General features: G+C 40.5%; 1 protein-coding gene across 2 annotated transcripts in view; it reads right to left on the bottom strand.

Annotated features, from left to right (window-relative positions):
* Positions 1 to 17,836, bottom strand: part of LOC106868777 (uncharacterized) — a 39,827-nt gene that overhangs the window by 4,117 nt on the left and 17,874 nt on the right. For both annotated transcript variants that reach the window (XM_089341383.1, XM_089341384.1), the window contains 11 exons: positions 17,290 to 17,506; positions 15,652 to 16,219; positions 14,769 to 15,203; positions 13,124 to 13,292; positions 10,113 to 11,422; positions 8,674 to 9,099; positions 7,620 to 8,059; positions 6,364 to 6,769; positions 4,295 to 4,528; positions 1,728 to 2,784; positions 626 to 744 (listed from right to left, as the gene is read on the bottom strand). In XM_089341383.1, coding sequence (XP_089197509.1) covers positions 662 to 744; positions 1,728 to 2,784; positions 4,295 to 4,528; positions 6,364 to 6,769; positions 7,620 to 8,059; positions 8,674 to 9,099; positions 10,113 to 11,422; positions 13,124 to 13,292; positions 14,769 to 15,203; positions 15,652 to 16,219; positions 17,290 to 17,506 — 5,345 coding nt within the window. In that variant the 3' untranslated portion in view covers positions 626 to 661. The remainder of the gene's footprint in view (positions 1 to 625; positions 745 to 1,727; positions 2,785 to 4,294; positions 4,529 to 6,363; positions 6,770 to 7,619; positions 8,060 to 8,673; positions 9,100 to 10,112; positions 11,423 to 13,123; positions 13,293 to 14,768; positions 15,204 to 15,651; positions 16,220 to 17,289; positions 17,507 to 17,836) is intronic.

Below are 17,836 nucleotides of genomic sequence, written 5' to 3'. Positions count from 1 at the left end.
GGTGTTTATAAGTCATTTAAAATAACACACAAAATCCGTTAGATTCACTTCAACATTTAAATTTAATTTGTCAAAATATTTTCGTCGCTTTGAGACCGCGACCTGTTCACTGACAAAATTCTGTGCTGCATTACAGAATTTTGTCAGTGAACAGGTCGCGGTCTCAAAGCGACGAAAATATTTTGACAAATTAAATTAAAATATATAGTTTTCGGGAAAATAACCCAAAAAAAAGCTCAATTTAATTTTAATTTTTTATAAATTGTTTTTACCTGTAATTTTGGATTTTGTCCCTAATATATATATATATATACTGTTGTGTCTGGGGAGAGTCATTTTCTTATTGTGCCTTAAAATTTAACACACTCACCGGTAAAATTTCCACTTAGAATATATGCTTCAACACACGAAATCACATGAAAAATCTTGCAAACCAAATCCAAAAACGATATATATATATATATATATATATATATATATATATATATATATATATATATATATATATATATATATATATATGCATACATAGTCATACGCTGTCTCACACATTCACATATATGTTATATAAGGAAAGTTGTAAAAACAAAACCCGAAATAGAGCGACGCCATTGTATCTACTTACATTAATACAGTGTCTGTGTGTCTGTGTTGTCGAGGACTATTGGGGGTATGCCGGGTAATCTCTGATACGTGGACCAGTGTTATAACCGTTGCCATAGAATACATCGTCATCATTTAAGCCTGAAAGAATAGAAAAAACACACACATGAAGAATATGGCAATAATAATAATAATAAAAATAGAAGCAATGATAGATAATAAGGAGACGAAACCATTGCCCATATCACGAACGAATGCCTTAGACCTGTCCAAAACCACTACGGGTTGTGATGACACGATAAGGTAGCGAAAGTGCTACATTGGCGCAGGAGTGGCTGTGTGGTAAGTAGCTTGCTTACCAACCACATGATTCTGGGTTCGGTGCCACTGCGTGGCACCTTGGGCAAGTGTCTTCTACTATAGCCTCGGGCCGACCAAAGCCTTGTGAGTGGATTTGGTAGACGGAAACTGAAAGAAGCCCGTCGTATATATGTATATACATATATATATATGTATATACATATATATATATGTATGTGTTTTTGTGTGTCTATGTTTGTCCCCCCCCCCCACCATCGCTTGACGACCGATGCTGGTGTGTTTACGTCCCCGTAACTTTGCGGTTCGGCAAAAAGAGACCGATAGAATAAGTACTAGGCTTACAAAGAATAAGTCCTGGGGTCGATTTGTTCAACTAAAAGGCGGTGCTCCAGCATGGCCGCAGTCAAATGACTGAAACAAGTAAAAGAGTAAAAGAGTATTGGAAGCTGTGTGCGAAAAGTGGGGCTAGAGTGAGGCAAGACGTGGTGTGAGCACAAATCGCAGAGAGTGGCAGAGTCGGAGAGTCGTAAAATCCTCTGGGATTTCCCAATGCAAAGAGATCAGGTGCTCGTGCAAAAACAGACCGGACCTAGTGGCGGTCGACCAAGGAGCAACACGTGCTATATAGTTGATGTTGCGTTCTTCTTTGACCCATGAATTGTCAAGGAGGGAGGCGAAAAGAAAAAAAAAATCAACAAAAAAAATCAACGACTGTAACAACAACAACAACAACAACAACAACACCAACGATGACCCAAAACGACAATAAAAACAATAAGCCCCCCCCCCGCCACTCTACTCACCGCTGTCGTAAAGATAATAATCGTCTTTTTCAGAAGGTTGCATGTTGTTGTTCTTCTTCATGAGTTTCAGTCGGTTAAGTGGTCCAACAACCAGCAATATGGTGGCATTGACCAAAATGCCACCGGCCACTGCGATGTCTCGTACGTTGTAGCTGCTGAGAGTGGAGATCAAGCACCAAATTATCCAGACGGGGATGCTGAGAAGAACCATTCCCAGAATCCATTGCGATTCGTAGCAGTTGTTCGGGTTGTTCCACGTAGCCGAACCAATCAGAACGTTAACGAGTAGAAGGAACATGATGAAAACGAATGAGATGACCAGCGATTCGTCGGAGAAGTCGTGCGGGGCGCACCGAGGATACAGCATGCCGGCTACGGGCACGTTAACGACCTCTGGCGGCTGTAGAATTAACCACTGGATGGCTATCATCAACTGGATGGCCACGATGAAGAGAGTAATCAACAGCAAGCCGCAAGGTTGTGCTAGGTTTTTGTATTTCAGTTCTTCCTTGTCGATGTTTCGGTAGGCGTCTAGGAGTTTCACCACCAGCACCGCGTAGGCCAAAGCGTAGAAGAACCCTAGGAACACCCTTCGGATACTGCAAACTTCTGGAGTGGCGTGAGCGACGAACGGAATAACCATTAAATAGAGTCCAGTAATAGCAATAATCAACGTGAAACCCAGAATGGTTGTGCCTCCTCGGAACGGGTAGAAAAGTATGAAATAGCAGAACAAACAGAACGAGAAAAAAGCTCCAAGAGCGGCCAATGTCGTTGCAATGGTACCCCAGACGCTGGAGAATCGTTCGCCTATAGACGGGAGGCTCCGAAGATTGACGAAAGCACCCGTTTCTGGGTCAATGTATATTTTGTCTTCACCCGAAGTTAATAAATCAGACTGAGGTGTTGACTGTTGCACTTTCTCTGCTTTAGCATTCAGGCAGTTGCAGGTACTTCCGACAGGACAACGTGACAGTGGTATAATCGCGATATCCGCGTATTCAGATCCTCGATAGTCCAATATGTTTAGGTTCAAAGAGTCGACCCATGATCCAATCTGAAAATTAAATAAAAATTAAGAATTTATTTTATAATAGTTGTATTACTTGCATTTCTTTTCAATTACTTTCATGTAATATCAAAATATTACTTTCTCTTCAATTTCTTAGAATAAAGTATCTTGTAAGATTAAGTGAACATATGTAACAAATTATGATGGGGGGGGGTGGAGGTAGAGGTACAGCCAACATATTGGTTTCAAATCTTGGCACAAGACCAGCAGTTTCGGGGGTGAGGGAGTGAGTAAGTCGACTACATGGACCCCAATACTCAACTGGTAGTGATTTTATCGATCCCAAAAGGCTGAAACGCAAGGTTGTCCTCGGCGGAATTTGAACTCAGAACGTAAAGACAGACGAAATTCCGCTAAGCATTTTGCCTTGTGTGCTAACGTTTCTTATTTCTTTATTGCCAACAAGGGGCTAAACATAGAGGGAACAAACAAAGACAGACAAAGGTATTAAGTCGATTACATCGACCCCAGTGCATAACTGGTACTTGATTTATCGAACATGAAAGGATGAAAGGCAAAGTCGACCTCGGCGGAATTTGAACTCAGAACGTAACGGCAGATTATCGCTAAGCATTTCGCCCGGCGTGCTAACGTTTCTGCCAACTCGCCGCCTTAGCCTTATGTGCTAACGATTCTGCCAGCGCGCCCCATTTATACAGCCAATATATTCCTTTCTGCTATCTGCACAAGGCCTGAAATTTTTGGATTGGGGAACTAAGTCGAATACATTGACCCCAGTACTCAACTGGTATTATTTTATCGGCGTGCCAACAATTCTGCTATCTCATATCCTTTATACAGCCAATACATTAAACGAAGGAGAGCGACGAGCTGGCACGCCGGGCGAAATGCTGAGCGGTATTTCGTCTGCCGGTATTTCGTTCTGAGTTCAAATTCCGCTGAGGTCGATTTTGCCTTTCATCCTTTCGGGGTCGATTAAATAAGTGCCAGTTACGCACTGGGGTCGACGTAATCAACTTAATCTCTTTGTCTGTCTTTGTTTGTCCCCTCTATGTTTAGCCCCTCCCCGTGGGCAATAAAGAAATGATTATATTAAACGAAAGAATTGCAAATTTAAACAATGTGGGTTCATTAAAACAATACAAGCATTCGAAAAGTCAGATTAGTTCATTGTTTGTTTTCTCTCTCGCTTAGTCAGGAAGAAAAAGCAGATCCCACGACCCTTTACAGAGTTCCCGACCATAAGTGTAGGAACTGAAGTTGTTTTAGGAAGTGGAAAATCAGGTCCAACTCAAGACGACCAAAAGCGTTTTCATTGCATCCCATTCGCCAAAAGTTTAAGAGGCATACTCTCCTTGCACCCCTTCTGTTCCCGAGCCTATTGCTCCCAGCACTGGCGTGAGGAAGGAAGGAAAGAAAGAAGGAAGGAAGGAAGGAAGGAAGGAAGGAAGGAAGGAAGGAAGGAAGGGAGAAAAGGCTGGTAGGGCCGGATATAAGGCGATGTCGGTAAATAATACTCTAGAAGATGTCTTACCCTGACATATTCATATTTGTTTTTGTAGATATTGAATCGATAATTCATAATGTCGTAACCAATATCTCCGTAACCGGATTCCGTAAATTTGAAGGAAAAATTACTAGGAATGTCTTCGTCACTTAAATGAAGATCGATCCACGGAGATTTACGAACGCTGTCGTAGATTATGGCGTTCTTGTTCTTCTGTAGCGCTAAGCAGCTGGCTACGCTCACCGTACTGTCTTGTCGACACTGGAATTTAGAAAAGGCAATGTTAATAAGGATGTGCATGGAGATATAAAAGACAATATAGGGAAAGCATGCTACATAGTGGTACGAAGGGGTGCTGAAAAGTTCCTGGCTTCAAGGGTCTCGCGGAAGGCCTGGTTGGAGGTCCAGTCTTCTGACTTCTTTTATACGGGGATTAGAAAAACTTAAGGACCACTGCAATAAGTGTGTGAATCTGAGAGGGACATATGTTGAATGAAATAATAATTAACAGATCCTCCTGTATTTTCTTTTACCTAGAGGCCCCCCCCCCTCATATTACACTTGCTAAAAATAGCAGCTAAAAATCTCTTCCAGACCACGTTCTGGCTCTGGTTCTCCGTCGGTTACGATGACGAGTATTCAAGCTGATCCGATCAAAAGAACAACACGATCGTGAAATTAACGCAGAAGTGGTTGAGTACTTCATTGACACACGTATCCTTAAAATTATTCTCGGAGAGATTCAGCGTAACACAGAATGTGACAAGGCTGGCCCTTTTCGAATTACGGGTACAACTTATTTTTTGCTAGCTGAATGAACTAGAGCAACGTGAAATAAAGTGTCTTGCTTAAGGACAGAATGCGTCGCCAGGAATTGAACTCATGACATTACGATCGTGAGTCGAACACCCTAGCTAATAAGTTACGCGCCTTCTCAATGAAACATGTATAATGCATACGTGTGTTATTTTAAAAATACCAGTTTCAACTCTACTACACTATAATTGTTTCAGTCTCAATATATGAATCTCAAATGAAATCTGCTTATAACTCTAAACATTTTAGAAAATTGCTGTTGGTTTGAAACGTTACAGTATTATGTGTAAAGAAGACAAATGTTTCCATAAAAAGAAACTTTAATCTTTGAGGAATGCAGGTGAGGCAAAGTATGTAAGATGATATCAATGAATGAAGACAAAGAGAAAAGATTAGATAATACCTTACATAACTTGTTTAATGATCCTAGAATATTTCGGGAAAAGATTCCCCAATTCAAATAGAAAACAATAATCAAAGTGTTCTGAGAAGTGTGTTATTTGCGAGCCATTCCAGTGTGCTGTGGCAGAAGACTTTTCAATTAAGATATACTTTTAATCGTTTTTCTGTTCGCTTTCTTGTTTCAGTCATTGGATTGTAGCTATACTGGAGTACCGCCTTGAAAGGTTTAGCCGGACAAATCGACTTCAGTACTTTTGTTTTTGAAACTGGTATTTATTCTAACGGTCTCTTTTACAAGACTTCTAAACTATGTAGACGAAAACAAACCAACACCGGCTGTCAAGCGGTGGTAGGTGACAAATACAACAGAAATACACACACACACGCACGCATACATACATACATACATACATACATACATACATATATTTCAGTTTCTTATTTCTTATTTCTTTATTGCCCACAAGGGGCTGAACATAAAGTGGCCATAGCAGGGGCTAATACACTTACCCAAGGTGTGTGTCATGTAGCGGGAGAGAAGCTAACATCATGTGGTTGGGAAACAAACTTATTTAAAACCACCTAACTGGTACTTAATTTATCGACCCCGAAAGGATGATAAGCAAAGTCGACCTCGGCGCAATTTGAACTCAGAACTTAACGGCAGACGAAATACTGCTAAGCATTTCGCCCGGCGGGGTAATGTTTCTGCCAGCTCGTTTCTACCTAGCAAATCCACTCACAGGGCCTTGATCGGCCAGTGGCCATAGCAGGGGCTAATACACTTACCCAAGGTGTGTGTCATGTAGCGGGAGAGAAGCTAACATCATGTGGTTGGGAAACAAACTTATTTAAAACCACCTAAGACTTATAATTACCTCTTTGATATTATTGAGTCCAATCGCTATCATTTCAACGGCCAAAACTGTGTGGAAAATGAATGCATCTTGTTGTATTTTATCGTCTGTTATTACTTCATTTTTAGTACAGATTCTATCGTAATTTTTCGCTCTGTCAGTAAAGAGCAGACGACATTTGTGAATATCCTGATAAAAGTCGAAGAACCAATCGTCTGGAATTCCATCGTGTTTTTCTAATGTCAGTTGTTTCACGTACTCCAGGAAGCCGTTCAGTACCTTTGATCTGATTTGTATGGTGATGGCACCAGCTGCTGTCTCTTGCAGACCGTTGCTGACCACATACATGTTGTTTCCCCATGTGTCACTGCCGATCCACACGAAACGGTTGACCAAATCCAGGTCCTTGGCTGCTTGCAATAATAGTCTGAATAATGGACGAACAATAATAATAATAATAATAATAATAATAATAATAATAATAATAATAATATCAGCAATAATAATCTTTAGTCGAGCAAATCGACCCCAGGACTTATTCTATCGGTCTCGTTTGCCGAATCGCTAAGATATGGGGACGTAAACACACCACCATCGGTTGTCAAGCGATGTTGGTGGGGAAAAACACGCAAACATACACACACACACACACACACACACATATATATATATATATATGTATATATACATATATACGACGAGCTTCTTTCAGTTTCCGTCTACCAAATCCACTCACAAGGCTTTGGTTGGCCCGAGGCTATAGTAGAAGACACTTGCCCAAGATGCCACGATGTGGGACTGAACCCGGAACCATGTGGTTCGTAAGCAAGCTACTTACCACACAGCCACTCCTACGCCTGTTGAAAACGAAAATAAAAACGCATCATCTGTCTTAAAAATCTTTGAAGGAAGGAGTTTAGCTGGCGTTCTGTGGTGGAAGGAAGATCGGAAGAGGGGGGAGATAACGTCACGTCAGGGGGAGATGACGTCACATCGGGGGAGATGACGTCATGTCGGTGAGAGAGAAGAAAAATTTCCCTGTTTTTTTTCCATGCTGTCTATGATAGAGAGGAGACGTGGCGAAGAGAGATCGTGACAAGAATTGAACAATTGTTGTGTTAAGAATCGAACAATCTGTCGGCGGTTCCTGATTGCAAGTCTAGCTAAGAACGACTTTATTTACATGCCTTCAAATCCCACATTCATCCTGCGTCTAAATAAATTGAACAAAATCGAAAGAAAAAAAAACTAAAAAAAAACCCCAAAAAAACAATCACCTTATCTGATAGTCTTTAAGAAACAGAACTACGGCTCTGGCACCAGCTTCGCGATTTAACCTTTCAACAATATCTTTGGCTTCCTTGTTTGTGGCGTTCATTGGCATAGAAATTATCTTCGTAGCACAGACCGCTGTGTCGTTATCGGCCGCCTTCAGAAATGTTTGGATGGCACTTTTGCCGTATTCGTTGTCCGAATAAACGCTGGACACATACGTCCATTGCATTTTCTTCAGGATATCCATCATTACTTTCGCTTGAAGATCGTCTGGTGGGACGGTTCTGAGAAAGTGAGGGTAGATCGATTGGTCGCTCAGTTTGGTCGTTGTAGCACTTGGGCTGAGTGTCATGATGCCGTAGTCTCTCAGCATGTTTGCGATTGGTACTGCGTTGCTGCTAGCTTTGGGTACGAAACCGACGATACTGGCTGGCGGGAAGATCTGGTATACAAAATATTGAAATAATAACAGCAACAATATCAACAGCAGCAACAACAACAACAACAACAATAATCCATTCTACTATGGGCACAAGGCCTGAAATTTTGGGTGAGGTGCAAATTGATAAATCGACTCTAGTGCTTAGTTGGTGCTTATTTTATCGACCCCGAAAAGATGAAAGATAAAGTTGACCTCGGCAGAATTTGAACGTGCAAGACGGACGAAATACCGCTAAGCATTTTGTCCGGCGTGTTAACGTTTCCGCCAGCTCAACATCCTTTCTTATTACATTATTGTTGTTGTTGTTGGCACTCCGTCGCTTACGACGTCGAGGGTTCCAGTTGATCTGATCAACGGAACAGCCTGCTCGTGAAATTAACGTGCAAGTGGCTGAGCACTCCACAGACACGTGTACCCTTAACGTAGTTCTCGGGGATATTCAGCGTGACACAGAGTGTGACAAGGCTGACCCTTTGAATTACGGGCACAACTTATTATTACATTATAATGAACTGAATAAATGAATAAACTGCTATGGAAGAAAATCATTGTAGTTTTAACTGAGAGATGTGAGTAAAAATAAAGCAAATAAAAGCTAATAAAAATCAACTCACTATTTCGTTAGCGCCTTTTTTTCTGCATCGACTGCTTCCGGTCAAGAGGCTATAGACATCCAGTCCGAGGGTGACCGGTAACGAACACGTGTCCAGGGCAACTCCACCCAACTGCAGACTGCTTGCTAGTCTGTTCCGAGTGTTTTTGTTGACGTTTCGAATGGCATAGAAGAAAGCTAGAGCGTGCTGAAAGCCGGAAGCCGTGTTTAAATTACCGCATTGGTTAAACGCCTTATCGTCTGCGAAATGTATGTCAAAGACGGCGACTAAGTTGAGATCGTTCGGCGACTTCATGGTCATAAAATGGGTTGGTTCCGATGGAGGGAAAATACATTTGGCGCAGCTGGTTGCTGAGCAGGATGACGACCAGTTTATATTGTATCTGGCGTCCAGCTTCAGATTATCGGTTTCGTTATAACTGCCGATCTGTGGCGAGAGAAAAATATCTGGTACCATTCACTGATTTTCTTTTTGCTTTCTATAATACATACGAATACATACATACATGCATACATACATACATACTCTGTAGATGCCGTTGAAATTCCCATGAAAGAGCCTTGGATCTAGGTTAGAAACCAGATTTTTCTTTACTGGTAAAAAATCTTGGATTAAAACTGAATAATGACATATATATATATATATATATATATATATATATATATATATATGCCCGCGTGTGAATGTGTGTGCTATTGTTGACTCCAAATTTTTTCAATCATATATGTGTGTATATATATATATATATATATATATATATATATATATATATATATATATATATATATATATATATATATATATATATAAGCAATATTAAATCTCTGAGCGATATCTATCTATCTATCTATCTATCTATCTATCTATCTATCTATCTATCTATGTTTTGACTGCTCCTTCTAGCGGGTTAGATGTCCTATTATAGGCATCTCTGATGTGTTTAAATGTACACTGTATTTAAATGAATTATATATATATATATATATATATATATATATATATATATATATATATATATATATATATATATATATATATATATATGTATATATAGATAGATAGATAGATAGATAGATAGATAGATAGATAGATAGACTGCGGGCATCATAAGAATTTGGAGAAATATAAAATAATTCTGTTTTGGAATAATGGTTCCCGAAGCACATAGCTTACAACTATAAAGAATAGCATGCAAAATATTGGTTTGAAAAAAAAAAGACTCTTTCGGATAGGGAAAGGCGAAGGTTACCCGTGAGACTCGAACCTAGATCTCCTGTAGATATAACAAGCGTCCTGCCATTGGACCAAAGCAATCCTTCGAATTTCTCTATCCAAGGTAACCTTCGATATTATAGCTGTATATGATGCCTTTCGAGAAATATGACGTGCACTGACATAGCCACTTGGATATTTATTTGTATCTGTAAAATGTCACTTACGTTAGTGTACTGTTTGGTTTCAACTGGTTCATATATATGATAACCTCGAATGCTGTCATCGCTTCCTTTCATGTAGTAAAATGGTTGCAGACCTGGGTCTATAAATTGGGATGACAGAATGTACCTTTGAATAGCAGGTCTTTGGTCGGAAGATATAAATCGATCACAGATGATGTTATAATCGCGTCCACACACGTTTTGCAATGCCCCATGAATCCCGATGGCGGCCGCAAAGACCGCATTGACTACAAAAAGTACGTAAGGGTCCTGAGTATATTTCGGAGCTATAGGTAAAGTTCGATAGCTAGTTCCACTGCACGTTGTAGGAAACCTCGAGGAGGCGTTGGAAGTGGTTGTACAGCTATAAAGCTCTTCGTAATACTCGTTGAACCAATTTTTATTGTTGTTCGCTCTTGTACTTTTCGTATCAAGGTATTTATCGAAGTCCGGTAGATCAGCCGTTTCTACATCAAATATAACGATTTGGCGTTTCGATAACAGTTTATTTAGGTCTCGTAACATGTCTGGGTCGGCGCCCCATTTGTCAGTAGCTATAAACAAAAAACGCGAGGTGATAACGTAGTTCTTTTCTGCCGAAACAAGCAGAAGACGCGGGTTAGTTACAAAAAGCACAACGACCGTTGTTTCATCCTGTAAGGCAAGTTTATTGATTGCGACATCAGCATCAAATTGAGTTAGAAACTCATCTCGTGGTAAGCTTACGTTCTGCGTGATACATATTTTGTTTTCGAAGGCCACTTTGGCAAATTCTTCTTTCCCATACCGTCCAATTGTATCTTCAGTGCTGATTAATTGGACGTATTTGATCTGGTAGCGTTTCAAAAACGAAACGAACGCTCGTGCCTGCTTGCTGTCCGACGGAACAGTCCTTGAAAAAAATTGGTACCGATCGCTAGAGAGTTCGGCACTAGTGGCACCGTAGCTGATCTGAGGGATTCCTAATTTAGTGAGAATATCTGCAACGCGTAGGGAAGATTCGCTATCAAAGGGTCCGACATAAACCTGGAAATCTGCTGGATCGATGAAAGAGTTGGTGGCATTGTCGAAGAGATGAGCGTTCTTGTTTTGTAGATTTGTCACGATGTTACCAGCTTTGGTTGGACTTTGGCAGACATCCACAGCAAGAGAACCAATTGTGACACCTCGAAGGATATTGTCAAAAATTCCTCGGTTACTGTTAACGTAATCAACGGCATAATTAAACGCTTCCACGAGCTGGTATCCTTGTTCATCGTTAATGACCCCGCAGCTAAATGGAGTGGGTCCTTTTTTGTGTATATCAAAGAGCCCTGAAATTTATTAAAATAGAGAAAAATAAATAAATTAGTGTCTGGATTTTGAAATTGTTGTTAAAAATATTTATTAAAATTTACACTGATATGTACAATCTTGTCTTGTCGTACAATTGGTAAAAATTGTACACAGTTAATCAAATTAGCATGTAATAACTTTGTAGTAGTAGTAGTAGTAGTAGTAGTAGTAGTAGTAGTAGTAGTAGTAGTAGTAGTCCTTTCTACTATAGGCACAAGGTCTGAAGTTTGTGGGGAGTGGACTAGTCAATTACACCGACTCCAGTGTTTCACTGGTACTTAATTTATCGACCCCGACTTTTTTCAACAAATTTTATTTAAAAAAAAAACTATAACAACATGTAACAAAAACATCTTTAAATGATTATTCCGGAGCATATTCACCATCTACTTCAATTACTGCTTCCCATTTGCTTGGCAGACGGTCAGATGTTTTTGTTAAATATTGTTATTGTTTGTGTTAATAAAATTTTGTTAATAAAATTTGTTGAAAAAAAGCCACAATAATTATGCACCAACCCAATAATATTTAGCAGAAGTAACAGAGTGACTCAAAGATCGCGAGTTTCGTGAGTTGGCACTTATAAAACTCTCTCTCTCTCTCTCTCTCTCTCTCTCTCTCTCTATGTATATATATATATATATATATATATATATATATATATATATATATATATAGATAGGGTGATAAATTGAATATTAATTCAATTTAAAACCAAGTGGCCATAGATAATTCTTTATTCTGTATATTTCTCATTTTGTCCTGTCCTGGTGTTTTGCGAAATTTTTCTGGAGAACATTATCTTTCTTTGTGGTTGGGTCGTTGATGACCTCTTTCTAGCATATTGGATGTCCACCTAGTGGTCATCCCTTATACACGTATATATATATATATATATATATATATATATATATATATATATATATATATATATATATATATATATTACCGTCACTGTGTCATTGTATCGATAAGAGTATCGGATGTTGTCATATACCGCTGGTCACAGTGCACTTCCTCGTATTGTAATAGCTTTCGACGGATGCTACCCCGTTGGCCAGACGGTCCGACCGTCATTTAAAGATGTTTTTGTTAAATATTGTTATTGTCTTTGCTGGATAAAATTTGTTAAAAAAAAAAACCCCCAAGGATTATGCACCAACCCAATATAAAAAAAGGAAACAAAGATTAAAAAAAATGAAAAAAAAGGACAAAACACAACAAAAGGAAGACAGGCGCAGGAGTGGCTGTGTGGTAAGTAGCTTGCTTACCAACCACATGGTTCCGGGTTCAGTCTCACTGCGTGGGATCTTGGGCAAGTGTCTTCTACTATAGCCTCGGGCCGACCAAAGCCTTGTGAGTGGATTTGGAAGACGGAAACTGAAAGAAGCCCGTCGTATATATATATATATATATATATATATATATATATATATATATATGTGTTTGTGTGTCTGTGTTTGTCCCTCCAACATCGCTTGACGACCGATGGTGGTGTGTTTACGTCCCCGTAACTTAGCAGTTCGGCAAAGAGAGACCGATAGAATAAGTACTAGGCTTCCAAAGAATAAGTCCTGGGGTCGATTTTCTTGACTAAAGGCGGTGCTCCAGCATGACCGCAGCCAAAAGACTGAAACAAGTAAAAGAGTAAAGGGAAGACCGTCTTATACGTAACTTACCGACCAACGTGAAATCTCCGGAAGAAAAGACGAATTGATTGTCCGTCTTCGAAGTTTGTTCACATTTACTGCAAGATGCAATGCATGTGGAAGGGACGAGCCTGTAGTCGTTGATTAACCTGTTCTTATCAGTCAAGTAATTCAGAGATTTACCGGAGTACTCAGCCATCTGGAACGAAAAAAAGAACGAGAAAAAAAATGAAATGAAAAAAAAAAGAAAATGAAAAAATGAAAAAAATAATAAAAAATGAATAAGGAAAAAACTTTTCGAAAATAAGCAAGAATTGTTGCTGTTGTTGTGAATGTTGTTTGGTTTTGATGATGTTGTTGTTGTGGTTGTTGTTGTGTACCAATCCAGCGTGTTCTTCATTTCTTTGTTATTGCAATCGTTGTTGTTTTTGTTGTTGTTGGTAGTGGTGGTTGTGGTTGCAGTGGTCGTGGTGATGGTTGAAGGGGTGGCGGAGATGACGGTGGCAGTGATTGTGGTGGTGGTGGTGGTGGTGGTGAAGGTGGTGGTGGTGAAGGTGGTGGTGGTGAAGGTGGTGGTGGTGAAGGTGGTGGTGGTGGTGGTGGTGGTGAAGGTGGTGGTGGTGGTGGTGAAGGTGGTGGTGGTGGTGAAGGTGGTGGTGGTGAAGGTGGTGGTGGTGAAGGTGGTGGTGGTGAAGGTGGTGGTGGTGAAGGTGGTGGTGGTGAAGGTGGTGGTGGTGGTGGTGGTGAAGGTGGTGATGGTGGTGGTGAAGGTGGTGGTGGTGGTGGTGGTGAAGGTGGTGGTGGTGAAGGTGGTGAAGGTGGTGAAGGTGGTGGTGGTGGTGAAGGTGGTGGTGGTGATGGTGGTGGTGGTGGTGGTGGTGGTGGTGGGGAAGGTGGTGGTGGGGAAGGTGGTGGTGGTGAAGGTGGTGGTGGTGAAGGTGGTGGTGGTGAAGGTGGTGGTGGTGGTGGTGAAGGTGGTGGTGGTGAAGGTGGTGGTGGTGGTGGTGGTGATGGTGGTGGTGGTGGTGGTGATGGTGGTGGTGGTGGTGGTGGTAGTGGTGATGGTGGTGGTAATGCTGGTGATCGTGGTGGTGGTGGTGGTGAAGGTGGTGGTGGTGGTGATGGCGATGTGGTTGTTGGTATTGTTTGATCTCAGAACACCTTTGGGGTTAAATGAATATCCCTCTCTACTAAGGGCATTAGCCCTGAAATTTCGGGAAAGAAGTCGATAGGGCGGAACCCAGTCGATTAGCTCGACCCCAGAACGCAACTGGTACTTAATTTATCGACCCCCGAAAGGATGAAAGGCAAAGTCGACCTCGGCGGAATTTGAACTCAGAACGTAACGGCAGACGAAATACCGCTAAGCATTTTGCCCGTGCTAACGTTTCTTATTTCTTTATTGCCCACAAGGGGCTAAACATAGAGGGGACAAACAAGGACAGACAAAGGGATTAAGTCGATTACATCGACCCCAGTGCGAAGCTGATACTTAATTTATCGACCCCCGAAAGGATGAAAGGCAAAGTCGACCTCGGCGGAATTTGAACTCAGAACGTAACAGCAGACGAAATACCGCTAAGCATTTCGCGCGGCGAGCTAACGTTTCTGCCAACTCGCCGCCTTGGAGGTTAAATAAATATTAATAATAACAAAAGCCAAAATTTCTACTCACGTTACGAATAACTCCATTATGAACGTGACTGACCACGACCACACCTTCAACCTCCCGGTTAGTGAACCGGAAGGAACTTCCGTTAATAGTGGTCAACGCCATTCTGTCCATGTTGGACATTATCTTCTGCCTGGTGTCCAAATCGGTCAAGTATTCATTACAGATGCCCTTATACGACACGCCACACTTTTCCTGTAGGGTCATTTGAATGCCTTTGGCCAAAGAAAACACAGCGTTTATGGTAGGAACCACTTGGTGATTCTGTTCGAACCGATTGTCCACAAGCGAATCGCTGACGGTGCAGTTTGTACCCAAATAGCACCCGTAGTAGATCTCGAAGTACTCGTTAAACCAAGGGTTAGTTTGGTTTTTACTGTTGCTTGGGGTCTTTTTAAGGAGCCATGACTTAAATTCTTCAAGAATCGGGAACTTCGTCTGCGAAAGAAAAGACAAGAAATTATGACAAGTCTTTTAGCTTTTTTTACTAGTTTCAGTCATTAGACTGCGGCCATGCTGGAGCACGGCCTTGAAGAAATTTTTAGTCGAATGAATCGACCCCAGTACTTAATTTGTTGGTAAGCCTGGTACTTATTCTATCGGTCTCTCTTTTGCCGAACCGCTAAGTTACGGAGATGTAGAATACACGAACACCGGTTGTCAAGCGGTGGCGGGGAAGAAAAACACACAGACACAGACATAGACACACACACAGACACAGACACACACAGACACAGACACACAGACACACACAGACACACACAGATACACACAGACACAGACACACACACACACACACACACACACACATTAAGATGAATATATAGATATAAAAAAGGTATTAAACGAAGAAATACAAATCAAAAATAGATATAGATTTGCCAACCTGGAACATGATCGATTTTTCGTAAACCAACGTTGGGACTTTCACTTTGCCATACCAGGGTCGACTGGACAAGAAAATGATGTCCTGCGCTGCGAGTGAGGTCTGTTTGGCTTTTAAAAGAGCCGTGATGTGGCGATCGGGTTCAGAGAACACAACAACGACTCGAGTACTAGAGCGTACAATATGGTAAATTATGTCTTTGTAAGTACCGTCTGTGATGAATTCATATGAAGCAGCAATGCACACGTCCCGCAAACTGGCTAACCGGTGAAATTCGTCTCTCGCGTCTCTGTTCCCGACGTCCGGTGCGTTAAGGGTGATAATATAGGTAAAACCTAACTCTTTGACGAGGTCTGCCATTGCTTGTAAGGTTCTCTGGTCGGAAGGTATTGTCCGGAAAAACGTGGTAAAGCGCTGTTTGTTGAGGAGGTCTGGTGAAGTGGCGCCTGGACTGATTACCGGAACGTTGAAGTCTTGGGCGATTGATGCCATGTCTTTCGTGCTCCCGCTGTCGTAGCTAAACCAACCCATCGTGTGGGAAATCTTAACGTCAGGAATTTCCAGTTTGCTGAAGAATAAATAACATGGGAAAAGTTGGAATTAAGAAATAACAATGAAATGTCCACCAGCACCGTCACTGCTGTCACCATCACCATGACAACATAAAAAAACAACAAAAAAAACAAGTAGCATAAGCGTTACCACCACAACTCCTGACGACGACGACCCCCCCCCCCACCTCTGCAACCAGCAGCAACAGCAGCAGCAATAATGTCCGCCTTTGCGGTCGTCTGGTCTTCGTGAAATAGCAGCTTTAAAGAGGGGGTATCAGTCCGTGATACACATGTATGCACACACGCACGCACACGCACATACACAGACACACACACACACACACACACACACACACACACACACACACACTCACATACACATACATATATGTATGCTCATATACGCACACATATATATATATGTAATATATAAGATGCTTTTCAAACTTTAGACTTTCATAATATTTATACTCAATTACGCATACATTTTTATATACATTTATATACGCTTGTATTTTTATGTACATTTATATTTTGTATATCTTAAATTTTAATTTAATTATAATTCAAAATATTACTGTGTCACATTAAACATATATCTTTCGGAAATTTGGATATTGATTTCCTGTGAATATTATTGATAATTTTATTAATTTTATTAATAATATAAAAACATATATATATATATATATATATATATATATATATATATATATACATGTATATACATATATACATACATATATATGATGTCTGTATATAGATATATCTATATATATATAATGTATTATATATATACATGTCTACATATACACATATATATAATATATTATATATACGTGTCTGTAACACACACACACACACATATAAAATATATACATGTCTATATGTACATAAAAATATACATCAGTGTTCAACAAGGCGGTAGATTCAGTGTTACACTCTATAAAAAGTAAAAAGAAACCCAGTTCCATTGAAAAATTGCCAACAGTTTCTATTTACCAATTTCTAATTCCATGGCCTTCAAGGCGGTGCCCCAGCGTGGCCGCAGTGAAATGACTGAAATAAATAAGAAGATTTTTACCTGGTGTTCAATAGACCGTGATGGAAGTTCAAAGTTATCGATTTGGCTCGAGCCGGTGTTGAACAACCGTCAAACGCGATCCCTCCAAGAGTGATATTGTTTAAGGTCACATCACTTAATAGACCCCGGTTAACCCAATCGAGAGCGAAAGCAAAGGCCTCAGTATTTTGGAAACCTCCATAAACGCTCATGGGACCACAAACGAACGGTGATTGATCTGGAATTGAAAGATAAGAAAACCGATAGAATTTCGTCTTGGATTAAATGTTTAAAGATCTGCGATGACTCATTACAGTTATAAAATAGGTTAGGCTATTTAGTTAATATTTAGTGTATATATTTGTTGTTGTTGTTGTTGGCACTCCGTCGCTTACGACGATGAGGGTTCCAGTTGATCCGACCAACTGGAACCCTCGACGTCGTAAGCGACGGAGTGCCAACAACAACAACAACAACAACAACAACAACAACAAGTACAATATTTAAGGTGTATATTTACAATATTTAGGGATGGAAAAATGGCAGTATAGAAGGACGGTAGAATGCA

Source organism: Octopus bimaculoides, chromosome 24, assembly GCF_046866305.1.
Source record: "Octopus bimaculoides isolate indiv1 chromosome 24, ASM4686630v1, whole genome shotgun sequence".
Taxonomy (NCBI): Eukaryota; Metazoa; Mollusca; class Cephalopoda; order Octopoda; family Octopodidae; genus Octopus; species Octopus bimaculoides.
Note: the sequence above shows the minus strand (reverse complement) of the source record. Positions and strands in the feature narration are given on the sequence as shown.